At 46.1% G+C, this 21958-nt stretch overlaps 1 protein-coding gene across 1 annotated transcript in view; it reads right to left on the minus strand.

Annotated features, from left to right (window-relative positions):
- The window catches only part of SCFD1 (sec1 family domain containing 1), a 709689-nt gene that overhangs the window by 397126 nt on the left and 290605 nt on the right, over positions 1-21958 (minus strand). Inside the window, exons 13-14 of the mRNA XM_086936984.1 lie at positions 17336-17409; positions 7622-7703 (exon numbers count right to left, since the gene is read on the minus strand). Of these exons, the coding sequence (XP_086793110.1) occupies positions 7622-7703; positions 17336-17409 (156 nt within the window). The remainder of the gene's footprint in view (positions 1-7621; positions 7704-17335; positions 17410-21958) is intronic.

Below are 21958 nucleotides of genomic sequence, written 5' to 3' on the forward strand. Positions count from 1 at the left end.
GACACGTAAGGGACCAAGGAGCCGAACTAGATACACCCCTGACCCTACAAGACGCCCCCCTTGCACTGACAGACGTGCTGGCCTGTGACGCAGGAGGAAAGGAGAGTCAACAACTGAAGATCACCGGACTAGTCAGACCAAGCGGGACCCTGCCACCCCCACCCTGCAGACGAGAGCTTTGGGGAAACACAGGGCCAAATTGCAAGATCAAGGTGCGAACACTGACGCCCAATCCACTGGATCAGAGGACCCACTGGCCTCCTCCAACCTGGAAATCATACCACCGACAGGCAAGTGCACGCAAGACGCAAAGCTAGACCTCATCTTAGCTGAGATAAAGGCCTCACAGGAAGCACTGGAACTTCGCATGGACAACATGGCGACAGGTTTGTCGCTCCTCAGCGCGGATCATAACAAACTAGCCGAAAGGGTGTCAGAACACAAACTCGCACTTGATGATCTCATCCTTCAACAGACAGACCACTCTACCAAGTTAGAGAATATGGAGAATCAGATTAAATTACTATGGGACAAGATGGACGGCGCAGAAGGGCGGGCCCGCCGCAATAATGTGCGAATTTTAGGAATTCCGGAACGAAGTGAGGGGAAAAATCCGAAAGGGTGTCAGAACACAAACTCGCACTTGATGATCTCATCCTTCAACAGACAGACCACTCTACCAAGTTAGAGAATATGGAGAATCAGATTAAATTACTATGGGACAAGATGGACGACGCAGAAGGGCGGGCCCGCCGCAATAATGTGCGAATTTTAGGAATTCCGGAACGAAGTGAGGGGAAAAATCCAACGCAATTTGTTGAGGACTGGCTGAAGAAAATTGTAGGTTCACAGGAACTGACCCCACTATACAGTGTTGAAAGGGCGCACAGAATGCCGGCAAGACCACCCAAACCAGGAGCATCACCTAGACCACTGATAGCACGCCTTTTAATTTATAAAGACAGAGACTCAGTCCTAAGAGTGGCGAGAGAAAAGGCACCGATAAGGTACGAGGATAAAACCATTAGGTGTATCCTGACTTCACCCCAGCGGTACAGAGAGCCAGATCGACGTTTATGGGAGTGAAACGCAAATTACGAGACAGAAACTTGAAGTATACCCTGCTATTCCCTGCCCGTCTTAAAATATTGTACGAAAACAAATCATACTTCTTTGACACCCCCGAGGAGGCGGCAGAATGGATGGAGGTGACTCTGACTCCCCCGAACACGCAGGAACCGTTCGAAGAGGACATAGGCGAAGGATCACCACGCCCTGAGGAGCGGAAGCGGAGCGACTCAGGAGGAGAACACTCAAACGCACCGGCAACGAGCGGGAAGACAAAGTCGGACCGCTCTGGGAAATCGACGGGGGTACTCCAACTGACAACGGCTGCAATAGCTGCCCACAATGCAAGGGACAATTCTGACATGGGCAGCAAATCAGGCACACAGACGGAGGTATCTGGCTCTGCAGACAGCCTGCAACTGTTTCCCAAAATCACAGCGCAAGCGGCGGAAGAATTCTGAATGTACCCATGGAAGACTCCGGTCTGTAATGTATGTGACTCATGCAAGGACAGAAGTGGGTTGGCGGGGATTGGGGGACACGCTAGCTTGGGGCACGTTGTAGTTCCATCGACAGGCCTTGGGTAAGTGTAAGTGGGACCCCGCCCCCCCCCCCAACGAATAGACATGCTTCGGTTTAACTTTTGCCCACGTTGGGCAGAAATGTTTGGACCTCGGGGGTTTTTACTCGGGGACCTTGAAGTTAAGGGGTTGCAAGTTAAGATGGCACTCAGCTATATACATATCCTACACATGGCCTTACTGGCACGATGCCCGTTGGGCATGACCTCCACGGACAATGATGGGGACCCTTAATAACTACAAAGTGTGCACCTGGAATGTACGGGGTATGGGGTCTATACACAAGAGGCATAGACTTTTGGCACAACTTAACAGAAGAAGAGTGATGGTATTGTGATTATCAAAGGAAGGGAGGAGGAATGATTGTCCTATCAGTTCCCCAAGTCATCTACAGTTAATCAGAGGTAGATAGGACACTTGTAACCACGTTGCCAGGAGATCTGATTGTAACCTCCAGAGGGCAGAGCCAGCACAAGACGCGGAACCTGCTTCCTACGCGGCCTGGGACTATTTAGTCCGTTCCCTCTGAAGGAAAATATAGAGATCGTCTTTTAGGTTCACGGAGAATCCACCGACATTGACAGGTGGAATTGATTATGAACCACAGTGGGTAAGACTAAAACTTTAGAACCCGCTTCATACTACACAAATTGTGGAAGTATTTTTAACACTCTATGTTATATGTTTTGTCCTGACGAAGGCTCCATAGATCCTTTTGGGCCAAGCGAGCTGTCGACGTATGTGAATAAAAAGTGATATGCTTGAGACTCAATAACCCGGTCCACATAGCATACCCATCTTCTTCTTTTTAAATTAGTTGCCCAACAACAAAATAAAGTACGGGTGTTGTTTGGAGACTATTTTTAATTTAAGAAAAAACCTGCTTGTGGGGTTACAATTGGAGATCTCTGGAGACTGCCACGTTACACCAGAGACTGCCTCGGGTGAGGCTGGCATGGTGCACGTTGTCGAACCCTATGATAAATGCCACAACGCTAGTGTGGGGCGGAGAATCAAGATAAACCGCTTTTCGAATACACAGTGTTTATGAGGGTTTTTCAACAGATCTCCTGGCAACGTGGTTACAAGTGTCCTATCTACCTCTGATTAACTGAAGGGTGATGGTAGCCTGCCTCCAAGAAACACATTTGAACAGTGCGGAGAGCGTAAAACTACAAAAGAAATGGAAAGGACAACTGTTTGCCACCTCCTACTCTGTGTTTTCTAGGGGGGCGGCTATATGGCTCAGGAACTCAGTGCCCTTTAAGTTGGTGGAGAAAAGAATAGACTCGGAGGGTAGATATGTATTTGTCCGTGGCTTGCTTGATGGCCTCCCCATTGTCATAGGAAGTGTGTATGCACCGAACTCAGGCCAATCAGATTTCTTGACGAACATTAATGGTGTCCTGGCGGATTGGGTAGAACATCATTGGATTGTAGGCGGGGATTTTAATGCAGTTTTGGATTTAACATTAGATAGGTCGCATCCACCCCTACAGGCCACTGAAAGCAGGAGACAGGCAGACGCCCTAGCGCAATGGGCGGAGGGCTGGGAATTAGCCAACGCATGGTGCTGTAAATATTTATTAGACAGGGAACACACCTTTTACTCCCCGCCCCATAAACTGCACACCAGGATAGACCGGGTTTTCTGTGCCAAACCATTACTGGAAGCAGTTCTCATAGCGGAACATATGGGGAAAACTCTCTCCGATCACAACCCAGTAGAAGTCACGATGCAATGGGGCAGGGTCCCGACGCCTATACCGACATGGCGACTCGCCACGGAATTACTTGAAGACACTGTATTCAAAACATCCATTGCAGAGGCAATTACAAATGATTTCACAGTGAATGAGAAAACTGCTAGCTCTCGACAGATAGAATGGGTTGCCTTTAAGGTGGCGATCAGAGGGGAGGCAATGGGAACACGCGTGGGTATGAGGCGAAATGTAGTGGAGAGACTAAGGGAGGTGGAGGGCAGCCTGGCTATGTTAGAAAATGAAGCTGCAGGCACGAACCTACCATTCACACCACTACAGGAGGCGAACATACAGCATGCTGAACTTTTAGAGGAACTGCGCGTGCTGGATTACAGAGAATACACATGCAAACAGCACACACAAGCAGACAAATCAGGGCCCCTGCTGGCGCGTATAGTGAGAGATGTCCCAACACACATGCCCATACTAGAAGGTCACCGATCACAGGGGGTCTTAAGCCACGACCCAAACAACCATTAACACCGCCTTCAGGGACTATTATGAAACGCTATATGGCCCACACCAACACCTCTCAGACACAGCATTTGAAGAGTTTATGACAGGACTCGATCTAACGTGCTTAGAGGACAGACAGGGAGAGGAACTAGCACGACCTCTTACGCTTGCCGAAGTACGACAAGCCATTCGCTCACTCCCGCCGATTAAAACCCCAGGAACGGACGGACTTCCGGCCGAGTTCTACAGGACCTATATTGACCTGCTTGTCCCGCGCCTTCTCATGGTATACCAAGAAGCGCTGCGTACCCACACCCTACCACAGACGTCCCTACAGGCTTTAATAGTCTCGCTACTGAAACCAGGCAGGGATGAAATGCACCTGGGCAACTATAGGCCCCAATCCTTACTAAATACGGACTTTAAAATATTAAGTAAGATTTTAGCGACAAAGCTAGCTCAATACATCCCACAACTCATACACTCCGACCAGTGCGTTTTTGTACCGGGCAGAAGCACGGCCATGAATCTGCGACAACGCAGCCAACTAATGTTGTGCGACCAATCGCGCGAGAAGACGGAGGGGTGTATTTCCTTAGATTTAAAACAGGCATTTGATTCACTCAGGTGGGATTTCATGTTTGCAACACTCGCCAATTTCGGAATACCACCAGAATATGTGGCCTGGGTCAAATTGTAATACACGGGTGCGCACGAACAAGTGCATTTCGGAGCAACTAGCCATAGAGAAAGGAACCAGATAGGGTTGCCCACTTTCCCCGCTCCTATTTATCTTGGCACTTGAGCCATTGCTTTGTAAACTTCGCACATTGGCGCACCACCGGGGCATACAAAGAGCCGGAACGGTGCATGTGGTCTCAGCCTATGCAGATGATATTATTCTATACCTTCGGGATCTGAGGGGTGACTTGGACCCTATTCCTAGTATTTTCGAAGAATTCCGCAAATTGTCTGGCCTCACTATTAGTGAACCCAAATCCTATGGATTCCACTTCAGCGACACGGGAGCAAATACCCCACGGTCATTCACACTGCACACCTTCCAGGTAGCGGAGTCAACCTTCCGATACCTAGGGATACAAGTGTATAGAGGAGCTGGGGACATGATTGAAGGCAACCTGGGTCGGGCAACTGCAACACTAAAATCGCAGGTTAAATTCTGGACTGCTCTACCACTATCAGTGGCAGGCAGAATAGCCATATCTAAGATGGTAGTCCTACCACGGCTAATTTACTATTTCATGGGACTACCGTTTGTGATCCCAGCTGTTATGTTCCAGAAATTGAATACAATACTGACGGAACTGATATGAGGGTCGGGACGGAGACGCATTGGTCTGTCCAAGCTGCAACTTACCACTGCGACGGGCGGAATGGGTGTACCGGATTTTCGGGCATACAACTATGCCTGCCAGTTGCAGTGGCTGGCCTACTGGCTGGCAGGCCGCAACCTCCATGAAATTGGCATGTCAGAGACGGACTGGTCAAGGGGATCCATTCACACCCTGTTGCTACCGGGGTCAGAGGTTCCCGGACAAACGCCTCCCCTACTTCGACTAGCGACTACATGTTGGAGGAAGGCGGTGAAATACACGTCCCCTGTGTCCTCATATGCCCCCACGATTCCACTTCTGGGAGTCCCGCTAGGAACGGAATTACTCTCGAATCAAATACTCAGTGCGTGGCAGGAAGCGGGGGTTACACAGATGGGAGATCTGTTTACAGATGGCCAAATTATGTTGTTTGAGGACTTTTGGGAGACTTATCATACCCCAGGGGGAACATTCCTCTTACATGACCGGGTGCGCGGGTACATAGCTAGAACGTGGGCGCCAACTGGTGAGGAACCTCCCACGAACCCGCTACTGACAATGCAATACCTCATGGGAACGGGCAGTCATTTAACGAAATGGATCACAAATGGAATAAGAACCGGGAGGGCGATCTCACTGCAGCCTCTTAGAACTAAATGGGAGGAAGATGTGGGAAGGCCGTTCAGAGATAAAGAATAGGAACGTATCCTCAAATTCCCCAAAAAAGTGTCAAGGAACCCTAAATTTAAATTTATACAACTAATGGTTTTACATAGGGCGTACCTAACGCCGCACCGCTTACACGCAATGTTCCCCAATACACCTGGTAGTTGCCCTCGCTGCAGCGCGGCTAATGCGCTTCTGATACACATGTTATGGGACTGCCCGAAATTGGGTGATTACTGGAACACGGTACATGACACCCTAATTAAACTGGCATCTTCCAAGCCATATGCCAGTTTGGCTTATTCTGTATTAGGGCTTGGACCTACAGAGCGTAAAAAAAGTGTCTCCACCCGATTCACAGACCTAGCCCTACTACTAGCAGAACGCACAATAAGAATGCGGTGGAAGTCGGCCAGACCGCCAAACCCGGAAGTGTGGAGGGCAGAAGTGCTACGCTGGGGGAGAGCAGAGGGGGAGGCGCTGCAACGCGAGGAGCGCAGGGGCCTCAGGAAGAACCTATCCTCCCTTGAATGGAATACTGCACTTGGGGCTTTTGAGGCTGGTGGGTACCCTGAGTCGGACTCAGAACTGTCCGTTGATTAGATACAGAGAGACAGGATGGGAACTAACACGACCCCCTAGGCGGATAGTACCGGTACACACCTCGGCAGGACCAACAGAACTAGGTGCACAGGTAGAACCTAATAGAATTATCGTACAATATATCGTCCGTGTACGGTACGTGGTGAATTGAACCATGTGTTGCCATTGTGCTAGTTGTAGCCATGTAGCATGTACATCGACAGTAACTATCTGAGTGCCAAGAGAGGGAGGGTATGGGCGGGGGGAGTTAAGACTGTATATAATTGGGAAGTATGTCAACAAAATAGAAAATGTTAAATGCTATTGAGATACTAGACATGGATATGTGTACGTACAGAAATACTTGATATATGATTATGCTATAATACGATGTAACGTTCGCATCTACTCTGCTAATAAAAAGAATTTACAAAAGAAAAAAGTGTATACCTTGAGCAGAAGAGGGGGTAGCTGGGGGTGAGTCATCATACATTAAAGTTTTATAACTATCAGAACAACTTCTTGCCGGCCTGATGATTGCGGGAGATGCTATGTGTAGCATGGACATTAGTAAAAGAGTTGAATCATAAATAGAGTGTGGTAATAGACAGTAAGATAAGATAAATACTTTAAATATTACACTGATGGAAAAACGAAGGATGACGTATTTGGAAAGCAAATGATTACACTGAATTGGTCCAGAAATGGAGAATACGGGTACAGGGAGGGAAGAATCAAGCAAATCTGATCCTCAGCCCCCAGTTTTCATGCAAAGTCATTTGAGACCCTGACCAAGTCCTCAATTTGCTTCCTTTGAGATCCCAGATTAATGTGACCAACTCAATCAATTTCATTAGAGGCACGGATTTGCATCGTGGGTTTTGATGCAAAAAAGAAAACATTCTGAGGGCAGAAGTCTTGGTTCTCTTTCATTCAACTAATTAGAATAAAGCACCTTAAAACAATGAGTTGCGGATGTAAAACCTGGGAGTATAAGAGTGTCTGTAGAGTCATGGAGTGAATTGGTCACCCTAACTCAAAGACACCCCCATTCATGCCTGGTTCTATGAATCAAGTCACTTCGGCACTATGCAGCCTAACAAATGGGAGGCGCTGTTGCAAAGGCACACTCATTCTGACCTCATCGAAGCGATATCCAGTCACGGCTCACCTTTATATGCTCCAGGACAGCGGTGGCAACATTTGTATGGAGATCAATGAGCCGCTTCTTCTCCAGCAGTTCAGGGAGAGAGCTGAAATGAGAAACAAGAAATTGACCATTCAGGGCTGATCTAATCACAGTGGTTAGTTTAATTAGCAAGAGTAGGGAGAACATGTATCGACTGTCTTCAAATTCTTCGTGATAATAAGAAATCAAAAATATTCAAAGAAGGGTCACAAGTAAAAACATATCTAAGACAAAAAGGGCCCTGATAAAAACGATACGGGGGGAACCGCTCACTATACAAGCAAAAATAATTTTGTCGCCCCCTCCCCCCATAACCTCACCCCAAATCAAAGTTTAAAGTTGACGGTAGGTCTACAATAATATATACAATCCAACAATGTATTGTCAAGCTCAAGTTATATACAGAATATCAACTTTTAATTAGTCATACAAAGAACTTTACAATCTTCTCTATCTTTTGTTAGTCAAATCTATTATATAATACTAAAACATAAAACCCAATCCAATTATTGGACCCATAAACCTACCCAACCCCATCCTCTCAATTCCTTGTACAGAAAACCACACTCTACTCTCTCTGTCACTTACTCTATCTTTATTCTGCATGTATAGAATACATCACACCTTAATAAAACCTAAAAAGAGAAAAAAGAGAACATTCCTGGGCCTAGCACTAAACAATACATTTATTCTCAACAATAGATTATTAATAAATACAATTCCCAATTCCTTCACAATTTTTAACAAATATTTCAACGCATCTGCATATTGCCATCTTCAATACTTTTAAAAATTAATCAAAACCATGACCCGTTTTGCTAGGTCTACAGCACTGTGCCGAGACGTTTCAGTGTAAGACTCCTCTTCAGTGATGCACCTTCCTCAGGGCACACTATATATGTTCATCATTTGAAATGGTGCAAGGGGGACTAGGGAGAGGGCAGGAAAACTCATACAAAATTACATAAACAATTCTTTTAGATAGACTCTAAAAGAATATTAAAAGAAATACTCTATCACATACTAAACTCATGTGTATTCGGCAAAAATTAATCCAAAAAGCCTACAGGGACCCGCCATATTCACCTGTGTGACAGCCTTCACCAACACAATAAAATCATACAACAGGCCCCTCAACCAAACAGTTAGTGTGGAGGTGAGCAGGCTAATATTCCTAATTTTGTAAGGTGGTATCTTATACCGCCATCAGGTGCCATGCCAATATCTTACCTGAATCAATTATTGACGCCAAAGAACGATACATCGGGAAGACAAACCTCAGAGGCATAGGTATCGAGCTTACAATAAAGATAAGAATCATCTAACAAAAAGCAAAGACAAAATATATAAATTAACGTCATATATTAAACAAGAATCTGCTCAAACACCAATCCTGCCCTTAAACATAGACTCTTGAAACAATTGTCCATATCTTAATCAATTGAAAAAATAACAGTTGATTGACAGAATGCAGAACAATGTCATACATTCACCCCAGTGCAGAGATCTGGGTCTAAATCCATCGTTTTTTTGCTCACCATGCCATTCCAGTTTGAACGGAAGCATATGCCAATCAGTCTTGACCCTGTGCCCCATGGGAACAGTCCAGCCCGAACTGCCAGGCCATGTCTTCTCTGGACCGGAATCAAGCATCCTAGGACCGGTTTCGGGCTTTCAGCCGTCATCAGCCTGGATAGCTTGATTACAGTCGCATGGAGAGCACGGGACACACGTCTGAGCATACCCGTCCCACTCAGGGTGACAATTGCAAAAATAACAGTTGATGGACAGAATGCAGAACAATGTCATACATTCACCCAAATACCTTAATCAATGTCCAAATCTGGTCTCAAGAAACACAAAGGTCTGAAGTCCTTGAATCTCAATTCACTGATAGAAATCTTCTTACATATTGCTCAATAATAACAATGTACTTTTGTCACAAATCCCAAACAACATAGGGAGTACCGGTCCAATGGACAGCGCTGTAATTAAAAAACTTACCAGAGGTCAAAACTGGATAGTGGAACATCAAACTTCAGTTCCTGTCTAGGTAGGACATAGCACAGGCATCACAGGTATAGAATACCCCTGGACAAACTACCACTAACTGCAAAATCCCTAATATACATATTGACTGTCACAAACCTTAACCCCTTCGCTGCGGCGGCTATTCCGCCGCAGCGCTAAAGGGGCGTGGCGGCCGCGCGGCGGCCGCATGCTGGTGACGGAGCCGCTCCGTCACCAGCCGCGGTTGAGCTATGCTGGTGACGGAGCGGTTCCATCATGACCCGCCCCGCTCATTAGAACGCCCGCGCAAGCGCGAAATCAGCGCCGCGCAGGCGCGGCGGCTGGGCCATGACGGAACCGCTCCGTCATCAGCACAGCTCAACTGTAGCTGATGACGGAGCGGTTCCGTCATCAGCATGGGAGGGGTTAAACAGCAAGCTTTTACACAAACATAAACAACACAATCTCCATAATTCATCTTGAAGTGCTGCATATCCAAAATAAAATCATCACCCACATTCATTTAACTAAGATAGACGAGGGCTGTGATGAGAATAAGGGGTCTAAGACCTAAAACCACAGCCCTTTCTTTATACTCCCTCGAGTCTCATTCCTCTCCATTATTCCATTCATATGCGCCCCTCTGCCCCCAAAGTAGGCAGTGTCCAGATCAGACCGATCCCATTACTAGGTGCACGGATCCATCCCAATTACGAGTGAACGCGTCCCTCACTGTTCTCTCATATCTCGCTCTGCAGTGAGTTTTCAAAATATCAGTGCAAAAAAGCAACAAGCAAACACCATTGCTGCTCTCCTATATATCTGAGCCGATCCTATAATGCACCACGTAGTCTTATGTGTACTACACCGATTCGGCTAATTGCCTGCTGGGTGGAGTCGCTATTTCGGAGAGGCTCTCTCACCAATCGATTTCCCATGGTAACATATTGCGGATCATGCATCACGCTTTCCATTGAACTCCAACCCATGTTTATCACTAACAATGGGAATATCTCAGCTCATATATACCCCAAGAAAACAAGTTTATTTCAAACCTTGTAGACCCCATTAGCTCCCCTCATTTTCCATGTAATCCTACAAGCATTACCATCGCCTGCGCCGTCGTTAGATAGCTCCTTCAGTAATCAGTACACCCGAGTGGCATTCTAGGGCCATACATAAATATCTTAATCTCATTGTGACCCGTGTATCTCCCAAGAAGGGAGTACACCTCGGTCCATAAACACATATGTTCCACAGGTATGACGACTCACTAACATTGTGAAAGATCCACATCCACTGTCAGTCCACTCCACATTGGTAACCAGTTGATGCGCTAAACTCATTTCTTAAAAGGCCGTGGTGATGATCAATCTGTCCAGACTGGATATTCACCAACACAGATTACGGTCTCACCTGAACCTCAACCGAACATAAACAGTACAAAGCAGATGAAACCCTCCTTTGTATTCTGGCCTCATTTAAACCTGCAGCTTAGACCAATCTGCTTACGCCACCTTATTAATGAACACGGAGGGCCTTATCTGGAGGGTAATATTTCAAATCTAACTAGACCTCTAGAGAATAGAAGACCTTTGTTTAGTAAATGGCATTTCCCCAAGGGATTATCTCATTCAGACCATATCTAACATTGGGATGTGTAAAACCTGTTTTTTTTTAAGGTTTGTGACAGTCAGTATGTATACAAGGGACACTGCAAACAATGACAGCTTGTCCATGGCATTTTATACTCTTAATATGTCCTCGCTAGACTGTAGTGATGTGTTCACAGCAGGAGCTGGCGCCTGATGTGCCACTATCCAGTTGTGACTTCTGGTGCGGTTTGTTAATTACATAGCTGTCCATTGAGACGGCACTCCACATGTTGTCTGTGACCAGAATGAAATGTTACTATTGAGCGATATGTAAGAGGATTCCTTTAAATAAATTGAGATTCATGAACTTAAGTCCTTCATGTTGCATGAGACAAGATTTGGGCATTGATTGAGGTATGGACAATTGCTTCTAAAGACTATTTTTACGGGGAAGGATTGGTGTTTGGGCAGATTCTTGTTTAAGATATTTCATTAATGAATGTTTTGTCTCTGCCTTTTTTTTTAATAATTCTTACCGTAGCTCTATATCTATGCCTGTGAAGTTTGTCTTCCCAATGCATTGTCCTTTGGCGTCAATAATTGATTAAGAATGGAAGCAGCAGAAGGAGGCCTCAGACATTGAAGCCGAAATGTTGCACCTCGAGGGGGAATTGATGGACCGCAACTCTCCAGAGACGCACCACCTGCTCCGGCTTAAGCAGTCAGAATACAAATCCCTTGTCACGGAGACCGCTCGCACCTTGGGTCAGGAAAAGCTCAGGAGAATCTATGATCTGGGCGACAAGGTGGGGAAGCTGATAGCTTGGTTGGACAGGCGGGAATGGGCATACAGACAGGTCCAGACCCTTTGGGACACTCTCTGAGTCGAAACCTCAGACCCTTAGGCCATAGCCTCTCAATTCGCTGCCCACTTTGAGGCGGTTTACAGAGCCACATACTGAGGAATACTCTGCTGAGCTCTTAAGGGACAATAACAAGACCACCCTTGCTTCAGCAGATAAGCAACTACTAGACAGTCCTCTGACCGCGGACGAAATTGTTCAGGCCATCAGGTCACTTAAATCTGGTAAGGCTTCTGGCCCCAATGGGATACCCATAGAAATGTATAAGCTCTGCTCGGGCAGGATGTCGGCTTACCTTAAAGTCATGTTTGAGGAGAGCAGAAAGTCGGGAGGGCTCCCACTGGGCCAACATATAGCTAATATAGTAGTAATTCACAAAGATGGGAAAATAAAAACAGACTGTACCTCATATCGGCCTATTTTCTTACTCAATGCCGAGCCAAAAATCCTTGCAAAAGTTCTCCCTAATCCCCTGGTGAAGGTCATATCGACCCTTGTCCACCCAGACCAATCTGGGTTAATCCCACGTCACAACACGGCGCTAAATCTTCGCCGAGTACACGGTGTGCTGGGTAGGGCAAATACGATCTGCGAACCGGCAGTTTTGGTCTCCTTAGATGCCATCATGGCATTTGACATGCTTGAGTGGACCTATCTCTTTGCCGCGCTCTGTAAGATGGGGTTCGGGAAGGAATTCATGGGCTGGATTCGTCTCCTTTATGCGGAACCTCTGGCTAAGTTTGTCGTTAACAATAAACAGTCGGATACCTTCTCGCTTGGCAAAGGTACCCATCAGGGTTGTCCGCTCTCCCCGCTTTTGTTTGCCTTGGCATTGGAACCGCTGGCGGCCTGGATTCAACAGGACCTGTCAATCCGAGGACTTCGCTGGTCAGCAAATTGGGAGGATCGTATTTCCTTATACGCTGATGACATACTACTGTACCTCACCAACCCCCGGAAATCCCTAATTGTCTTATAAGATATACTGGCAGTGTTTGGTAGATTCTCCGGATTTACAATTAATTTTGACCAAATCCCACCTGTACCCACTCTATGGGGGGTGCCTAGTCTACCCCCCCAATTACTACGTCAGGGTTTAAGTACCTTGGCATATTTGTATCCCTGGACTCTACACTCCGATACGACAATAATCATTCCCCCCTCTCCGCCGACATCAGCGAGACATAGCCAGTTGGAGGACTCCAGAGGGAGCTCCTGTGGAACTGATTTCCACACATGGCCCTCAACAAGCTGATGCTGAAATGCTATGATGGATGTATTTCCCTCCCTGACATCAAGAAATATTACTGGGCCGCCCACCTGGCTGCTATTAACCACGCAACCTATGGGTCCCCCTAACAATCCCAGCTATCGAATGGACAGGCGGCTGCTTCCGGGCGGGAATTACAATAAAACATATTCTAAACCAGCTCCTCCTCCACTATCTGGCCACACTAGACATTCTGTGCCAGTCTGGCACACTGCCACTAGATCGCTCAGCTGGGAGGGTAGTTTGACATTGGCGGCCCCCTTGTGGGACTCCGAGAAGTTGGGGCGCCTATGGCAGACAAAGGGTGGTGTCAAATGGGACATGACAGGTATCTCCCGCGTTCAAGACATGTGGGAAAAAGGGCACATAAAAACATTTGTCGCCCTGCAGGAGCAATATGAACTAGCTGGGTCAGAACATTTTCGCTACAGACAAATTAGGCACGCCCAGCGTGCAGCCTTTCTCATGGGTTCTACCCCCCTGAGACGTCTCCACTGGAGGACAGGTTATTGGACGGGTATCTCCCTGAGAAGTCCATCTCTTTTATCTATAACAAGCTTATAAACAACATGGAAGACCCTCTCATACAGCTTCGACAAAAGTGGACGGCAGAAATGTCTTGAGCAGGACGACGAGGACTGGCAGGAGGCTGTGTCCTCCCCCAGGGTGGTAGCTATCCCCGCCAAACTACGAATGGTACAGTTAAAAGTATTACACAGAATATACATGACGGGACCGAGACTGGTGTTGATGGGGAGGGCACCCACGGGGGACCGCCGTAGGGGGTGTGGTCAGTTGGGTACTTTCCTTCACATCATCTGGGAATGTTCGCTCATCCCGACCTACTGGAGTGCAATTCATAGGGTGGTGGGAGATGTCCTGGGAATCCCTCTGCTTCCTGGGGTGCGTAGATGTTTGCTTAACATACGGGAACCTACCGACTTGGATGTAAGCCAAGCTCAATGGGCCACTCTTGGTTTTATGATCGCAAAAAGGAACATAGTACAGGCTTGGGGGGCGGCCGCCCCTCCAGCGCTTAAAGATTGGAAGGTTAACCTGGACTGGTGCATGTTCCGTGAAAAGACAGTCAATGTGGCCAGGGAATGCCCCAGGAAGTGGAATCGGATATGGGGGCCTTGGAATCGATACAGAAGGAATATCAGTACCCCACCACTACACACAGACCCGGAAGACGTACCCTCGCCCTGAACAACACCACCGTGTACGGAAGGACGTTAAGCTATTTAACTTTGTATGTGCCTGAACAGGGAAAATAATTACTTTATTGTAATGTGCCATACTTTATTTTAAGTTGATGATTGTTAATAAAAATAATTTTTTTTTTTAAATAATTGATTCAGGTTGGGTATTACGATGGCACCTGAGGGAGGTGTAAGCTACCACCTTTGAAAATTAGGAATATTAGCATGCTAACCTCCACATCAGCTATTCGGTTCAAGTGGCTGATCTATGATGTTATTGAGTTGTTGAAGGTTGTCACTCAGTTATTATCACGGGTGCACAATGGTGGGTCTCGGTTGGGCTATTGGTTTAATTTTTGCTGAGTACACATATGAAATTAGTAAGTGATAGTATATTTTTTATTTTATTTTGAGCCCTCTTTTTCAGTTCGTCTTAAAGAATTGTTTATCTAATTTTGTAGGAGTTTTCCTGGCCACTCCATAGTCTCTATTGCACCATTTCAAATGATGAACATATGTAGGGTGTCCTGAGGAAGGCGTATCACTGAAGAGGAGTCTTACGCCGAAACATTCATTGGCACAGTGCGTGAGACCTAGCAAAACCGAGTATGGTTTAGAATGATGGAAAATTAGTTTTTTTAAATATTTAAGATGGCAAAAAGCAGATGTGCTGAAATATCATTCAAACTGAAGTAATTGTATTTATTAATAATCTAGTGTAGAGAATATGTGGCCTGTGTAGTGCTAGGGCCAGGAATTTTCTCTTTTTAGGTTTTTCATAGGGCAAGGTGTATTGTATACATGTAGAAAGAATGTAGAATGATTGAGAGAGTGAGAGAGAGTAGCATGTGGTTTTAATATTTGTTGTGTACGTGGAATTAGGGAGATATGGTTGGGTAGGTTTATGGGTACAATAATTGGATTACGTTTAATATTTTAGTATTATATAACAAATTTGATTAAAAAAGAAATAAGAATGGAACATTCTTTGAATTAATAAATAAAAGTTGTTATTTTGTATATAACTTGGGGTTGACATTGCATTGTTGGATGTATAGATTATTGTAGACCTATGAGCAACGTTGACATTTTATGGTGTAGGCGGAATTGTTCATGTTTGTACAGTGCACAAGAGAAAACATATACAAGGCGAGGTAAATAAAGAAAGAGCTTAATTTACTTAATCTACAAAAGTAGAAGCCTAAAGGGAACATGATAGCTCCATCAACAAGTGAATAGAGAAAATCACTATAAACCCTGGAAGAAGTCGCTAAGTTCGATTGTTACAAGTCTTCAAAAGTAACCCTGACTAAATTATATAATTCAGAGACTGTTCCTGTACTAAGGAAGAGGGCAGGACACAATGGTGCGATGGGATTAAATTTGGGGTGGGCGATAACTTCCGTTCTGCCGGCAGAGTTCGCAAAGTTTTTGCCCACTCAGCGTTAAGCTGGAGTGGACACCGGAGAGATGGTCTCAACATGGGCGGTCGCAGGCCGCTCTGACCGCTCACAGTGAGAAAGCTGCGGCTCAAGTAGAAAATCTTCTCAGAGGCAGCGAAGAAGCAGGACCCTCTGCAGTGACGCGTGGGAGAAGCTTCTAGCACTAAAACTCAGCGTGACATGCCAATTCCGCCCGCTCACGGGAACTCCGCAGAATCTCGCTGAGCTTTTATGTAACTCCGCAGATTTCCGCAAAGCGAATCTCCAGAAGTGCCGCCCACCCCTCGTTGAAATACATTATCACATTGAGGATTCCTGCAGGGTCAGACAGGACATACTGAGTATTGCAGCAGAGCAAAGGGCCAGACAGAACTCACTGGGTATCGCACCACAGCGAGGGATCAGACAGGACACAAAGGGTGCTGCGCAACAACAGGGGGTCAGACAGGATACAAAGGGTGCTGCACTACAACAGGGGGTCAGACAGGACACAAAGGGTGCTGCACCACTGTAGGAGGTCAGACTAGGTGCACAGGGTGCTGCACAGCAACAGGGGGTCGCCTAGGGCACACTGTGTGCTGGATCATAGCAGGGAGTCATACAGGACACATGTGGATTTGTACCACAGTAGGGGGTCAGAGAGGTCACAGAGGGTGCTACACTACATTCGGAGGACATAGAGGGTATTGCACCGCAGAAGGGGGTAAGACAGCACACACTGGGTGCTGCGCCACAGAAGGGAGTCAAACAGGACACACTGGGTGTTGCACCACATCAGGGGGGCCAGACAGGGCATGCAGGCTGCTGTACCACAGCATGGGTTCAGGCAGGGTAGACAGGGTGCTGCGTCAAAGCAGAGGGATGTACCTAGCACATGGATAGTATGATGGTTCCTGCACCGGAGCTCTTGAGGAGGGCAGAGCAATGATCAGTGGGTATCTGGGCCCCAGCAGGGGTGGGGCACGATGAACCATGGCCCCTGCTACAATACTACAGTTCTCTGTAGCAATTAATATTTTTTGATAAGTCATGTAACCTGCTACCATTCTGAAATGTCTCAATACCATCAGGAAACACCAATGTCCACCTCCAGAGGTACAAGGGATTGCGCAGATGGACACAGTGAGTAGCAGCCGATGCTCAGGAACAATGCACCAGGGAGGGAGTGTGTTTCCTTGCAAATATTGTCAATTTGGCAAGAAAAAGATGATCTCACAAATCAATGTTTTTTATAGTTCCAGAGAGACTCAAACGAAGCCTTGCTCCTGGACACATGCCACGCGGGCATATACCCACTGGAGGACATGAACCCACCTGACAGCGGACGTCAGCTTGGCCGTGTTGTCTGAAAGCATGCTGATTGCGCCCTCATCTTCACCTTCCAGTCCCTATTAGAGACAAGAGATAAAACCAGAGAAGAGGTGACTGAGAATCAGAATCTGCGCCAGATGATCAGACATGAACAGACACCCCTATCCCCGGACACTGCCCGCAAGGGCTCACCTCATTCTAAACACTGATGACATGTCCTTGTCTTTGTGGGTGCAAAATTCACAGGGGGCACAGGATACACTTTCTTACCAAAACAGTCTTAGATGCAACAAATCTCAGAAATGCAGAATTGTTCTGACTTTACAACAAGAAAAAAGGAGAAAACCTATGCACTGAAATATGCTGCAAATATATTCTCTTCCATTATCTATACACCAAAGAAGCCAACACACCAAATCTGTTTTCCATCTAGGGATCTCACAGAAGAACCAAGAAACCAGCCAGGAGATGTGAAAACGTAAATATGCTTTTATAATGTACAAATGTTATGTTCCGTAAGCGCTCGGGAAAAAGGTAAAATAAGGTTAAGTAAGTTGTAAAAGCAATTCAGTGGAAAGGTCTCCAGGCAGCAATCCAGTGCTCAGACAAATAAATAAGTAAACGATACGCCTGACTGTCAGCAAATGAAGAACATCTCTCAGAGAAGTCCAAGAGTTAAAAGAAACGTCACTGTAGACGGAAAGGAGGAATGAGTTGAAACCTCAAGTGGGCGAATATAAACTGAGACCTTGTGTACAACACAGCAGGTTGACACCTCAAGATGAGGACACAACCTTCGTGTCTCAAAGGCGAGCCAGTTCAGGAGACAGAAGCACCCTCTGTGTTTATCTCAGGAGTCAAAACAGCCTCATTGTCAGTTGTGTCAGTACTCAATCAATTGAAAGGTTTGCCTTGGCCCAAAAATACATTACTGAATGTCTCTCCAAATCTAGATGAGCGACTCAGGGTAAAAGCAGGACAGAGTCAAGATACAATCAACAGCCACGGCTTAGAGGGCAACAACATTCATTTTTGAAGATGATCTGCAGTCAAAATTAAATGAGGGCCCATGGTAGAACGGTCAACAAAAAAGCGATCCCTAATATTATCACTAGTTTATCTCATACATACAATTATTTCCATTGCCTGGCTCTCAACCGTCAGTCGTTTTCACCTAGTCCTATTTTAAAAAGTTACACTCAGAGTTGCCAATCCACATTATTCAGGCCTTTTCTGTTGCAGCCAATAAGGTGGAGAAGTGTTAAGCTCCACCCTTGACTCTTAAAGCTATAGTGGGCGCAGTCAGCAATGGAGAGCTAGAGCGGCATATAAGAAATGTTTGAATGTACAGGGCTCCATCTTTCATAGGCTTAAGTCGTATGAATAGATGCGCGTGCAGTACTTCAATCATATAGAGTAGCAGGAGTGAGACTCACTTTTTTGTTTAAATAGACTTTTCAACCCCGTCAGAACCACTCCGGCTTCTCTAATGTGAGGTCGAAGCGGGTGTGTGGACTGTGGAAATAATTCTCCACTGTATTCGTGGATTATTCTCTCTGAAACTAAATTCAAGAAGGCTTGCTTGGTTGATTAATGCTTGATGATGACAATGCAGTAAGTAGTAGCTTGAAAGCTGAGCCGGACAATGGCAGCACCATTGTGAGGCTCTTGGAACAGGGACTAAAATCCTCTGAAAAAGTGCATGCCAGGCGAGAGAGCAAATCCTGTGTGACCGCAGTCACAGTGCTGTGCTATGACCAGCAACAGCATCAAGGCTGCCCTGATCTGCAACGTTGGTCGAGGGTGGGGCTTCCTATACTACAGTCATGGACCACCTAGAACCATTATACATTGGTAGTTCAGTTGCAAGAAGTAGACATTCCATCTCAAGACCTGGAATGCTAGGGGACTGAACAACCCTCACAAATTAGTCAGGTGTAGCATATTAAATTAGGTACAAGGTAGATGTCACACTCCTCCAGGTAACATACCTTACCGAACACAGAGCAGCAATTAGCGAGGAGATGGAGTGCCCATGGGTTCCTTGCATCAACTCGGCTTACTCTAAGGGTGTCGCCATTCTAGCCCGATGCATTGGGTCATTCCACCCTCTAGCGGTGTATGTGGATGCCCTGGGATGGTACTTCGTATTACAAGGGACACTAGACACGCCTATGTACCAGCTGTCAACACCTACGGCTCTAACGAGGACCGCTCCCCCTACTTTCAGGCGGTAATGGAGACATGCCGTAACTATTCCCCTGTACTGTTATGGGGTGATTTTAACCTGAGCCTTGATGCTAATCTGAATATGCACAGTGCAGTACACACACCTCAAGCAGCAGAGGCATCCAGTCTGCTACAACTGTTAGACCTCCATGGCCTCCCATATATTTATAGAAGACCACCCCTGGAAGCCGAAGAATATACCTTCCACTCAAGTGCACATGAGAAGGCCTCCAGCATAGACAACTGGTTGGGCTCTAAGGAGGTCAGCCCCTGGGCGTTGCAGCTTGGCACCTGGTAAGAACACACACAGCTAAGCCTCCAACTCCCCACTTCCACTCCTCGTGCATTAAAGTGACATGTTCCTGCATCGACCTTGGTGGACGCCCAGCACCAGATTCCGAGCGGTGTGACCTCTTTACGCAGACCCATTTTGCCAATTACTGGTTTCATCCCAGTGGTTCCTCCCACACCTGGTTGTGAAACGAGATACAGGGTTATCCTCTTCCGCTGACCACTATTCTGTGCAAACCAGCAGTGAGGCATCTGAAGTCCTTTGACCCGATGGCTTGTGTCTGCCGGTCTTGGCAGAGCCTGAACCAACAGGGAAGCTGTGCACTACTGTATTCCACTGCTCTGCCTCTACCAGATACCCCACATATTCCTCTGCCACAGGAATTCAACGACAAAGCTCAACATTTTAAACTAGGATTATGGTCACTGGGAGACGCCTTCTCAGCAGATAACTTCATTTCAATACACACATGTAGAAGAGTGGATTTTACTGGTGTCCCCCTGGCTTATCCAGGCCACTGCGCAGAAGCTGGAATAAGGGACACCGGGCTGGTTACATGCAGACACATGTGTACATGCTTGTGCACACGTGTAGGGGCTGCGCAGGGGAGATTCATAGAATGCAGCTACAGAGTGAATGATATGGCAGGACTTATGCAGACTTGGGTGGTGACATGGAATAGGCTTTATACACTGGAAAGAAACATGCCAGGGAAAGTCAGTGTGTTTTACTGTGTTTTTCACTTCATTATTCCTTTATGGGATGTGGAGCCAATGGGCTAAAGTAACTTCCTTAAGGCCTACCGATTCCAGACACGCACTTAAGTCCACTATAGCGGATGTGAAAAGAAGTATTCTGCAGAGTCGAGTCACTGGCTGGGGTCTGGCCCTGGCAGGTTAGATTAATGACCTTTCTTCCCAGAGCGAAAATCTTTTCTCCGAGGAAGAGGAAGATAGGTGTAGCTACAGGTACAGGCTAATCCATCAGGAGCTGTATCTGGGTGCCAGGCATCAAGCTGAACCAAGGTGAAGGCAGCACTGGGGGAAGGGGGACTGTTGGAAAACGAGGCAGCATCTGTGAGGCCTGCACAAATAACATGACTACAATTGTCCTTCACTGGGAACCAAACACCCAATCGTACTGCCTGAATCTCCATGTGCAGGTGCGCCAAAAATAACACTCAATAATTGATTGTCCAGTCTGTACTTTGCTTTATAAAAGTAAGAGTACATTTATTAAACACACAAACTACCAAAATACTATGCACCTATTTACAAATATACATAAGCTGTTGGAATTACTTTGTGACATTGCGTAACATCTCCACCCATCCTGCAGGGGGCATGGGGTCTAGTACCACCACTCCCATGTTTGCACATCATCTTGCCCCCAATGCAGTAAATTGGACTTAACCTGGAGTGAGGGCCCTGCGCACTGACACCCTCCCAGTGGCGACACCCCCCCATTACGTCAACCAGCATTAACAAGCATTGGAAATGCAATAGGGCTCGCATTAGGAAAGTTTGAGCTATTGGTCTTATAAATTAATTTTTTTTTATTTGTGTTATTTTTTTAAATAGCTAAATTAATAGCTTTGTCATTTACAATGCCAATAGTTCTAACTTTCGCAAACACCTATAGCATTTGTAATGCAACATGTTTTGTATTTACGTGACTTAGATGTATTGATATTACAAATAACAATGGCTTTTAATTTTTTTAAATAATTAATACTTAAATAATTTATTTAATTTGTAATGGCAATAGCTTAAACTTTTGTAAATAACTTTTGTGAAGATTATGTTCAGTGTTTTTTATTGTGACGAAAATCCAAGAACAGAAGTGAAATATTAACATCTTTTTGTGATTTGTAATAAAGCAAGAAAACTTGAAAACCGCTTGAAACATTGAAAGAACATATTTGAACCAGTGATGCTGTGGTTGCGCTGAGTGATGCTGTGGTTGCGCTGAATGATGCTGTGGTTGCGCTGAGTGATGCTGTGGTGGTGCTGAGTGATGCTGTGGTGGTGCTGAGTGATGCTGTGGTTGCGCTGAGTGATGCTGTGGTTGCGCTGAGTGGTGTGTGCATCGGTTGAGCTTAGTGG

This window comes from Lissotriton vulgaris, chromosome 9 (assembly GCF_964263255.1).
Source record: "Lissotriton vulgaris chromosome 9, aLisVul1.2, whole genome shotgun sequence".
NCBI classification, from domain to species: Eukaryota; Metazoa; Chordata; class Amphibia; order Caudata; family Salamandridae; genus Lissotriton; species Lissotriton vulgaris.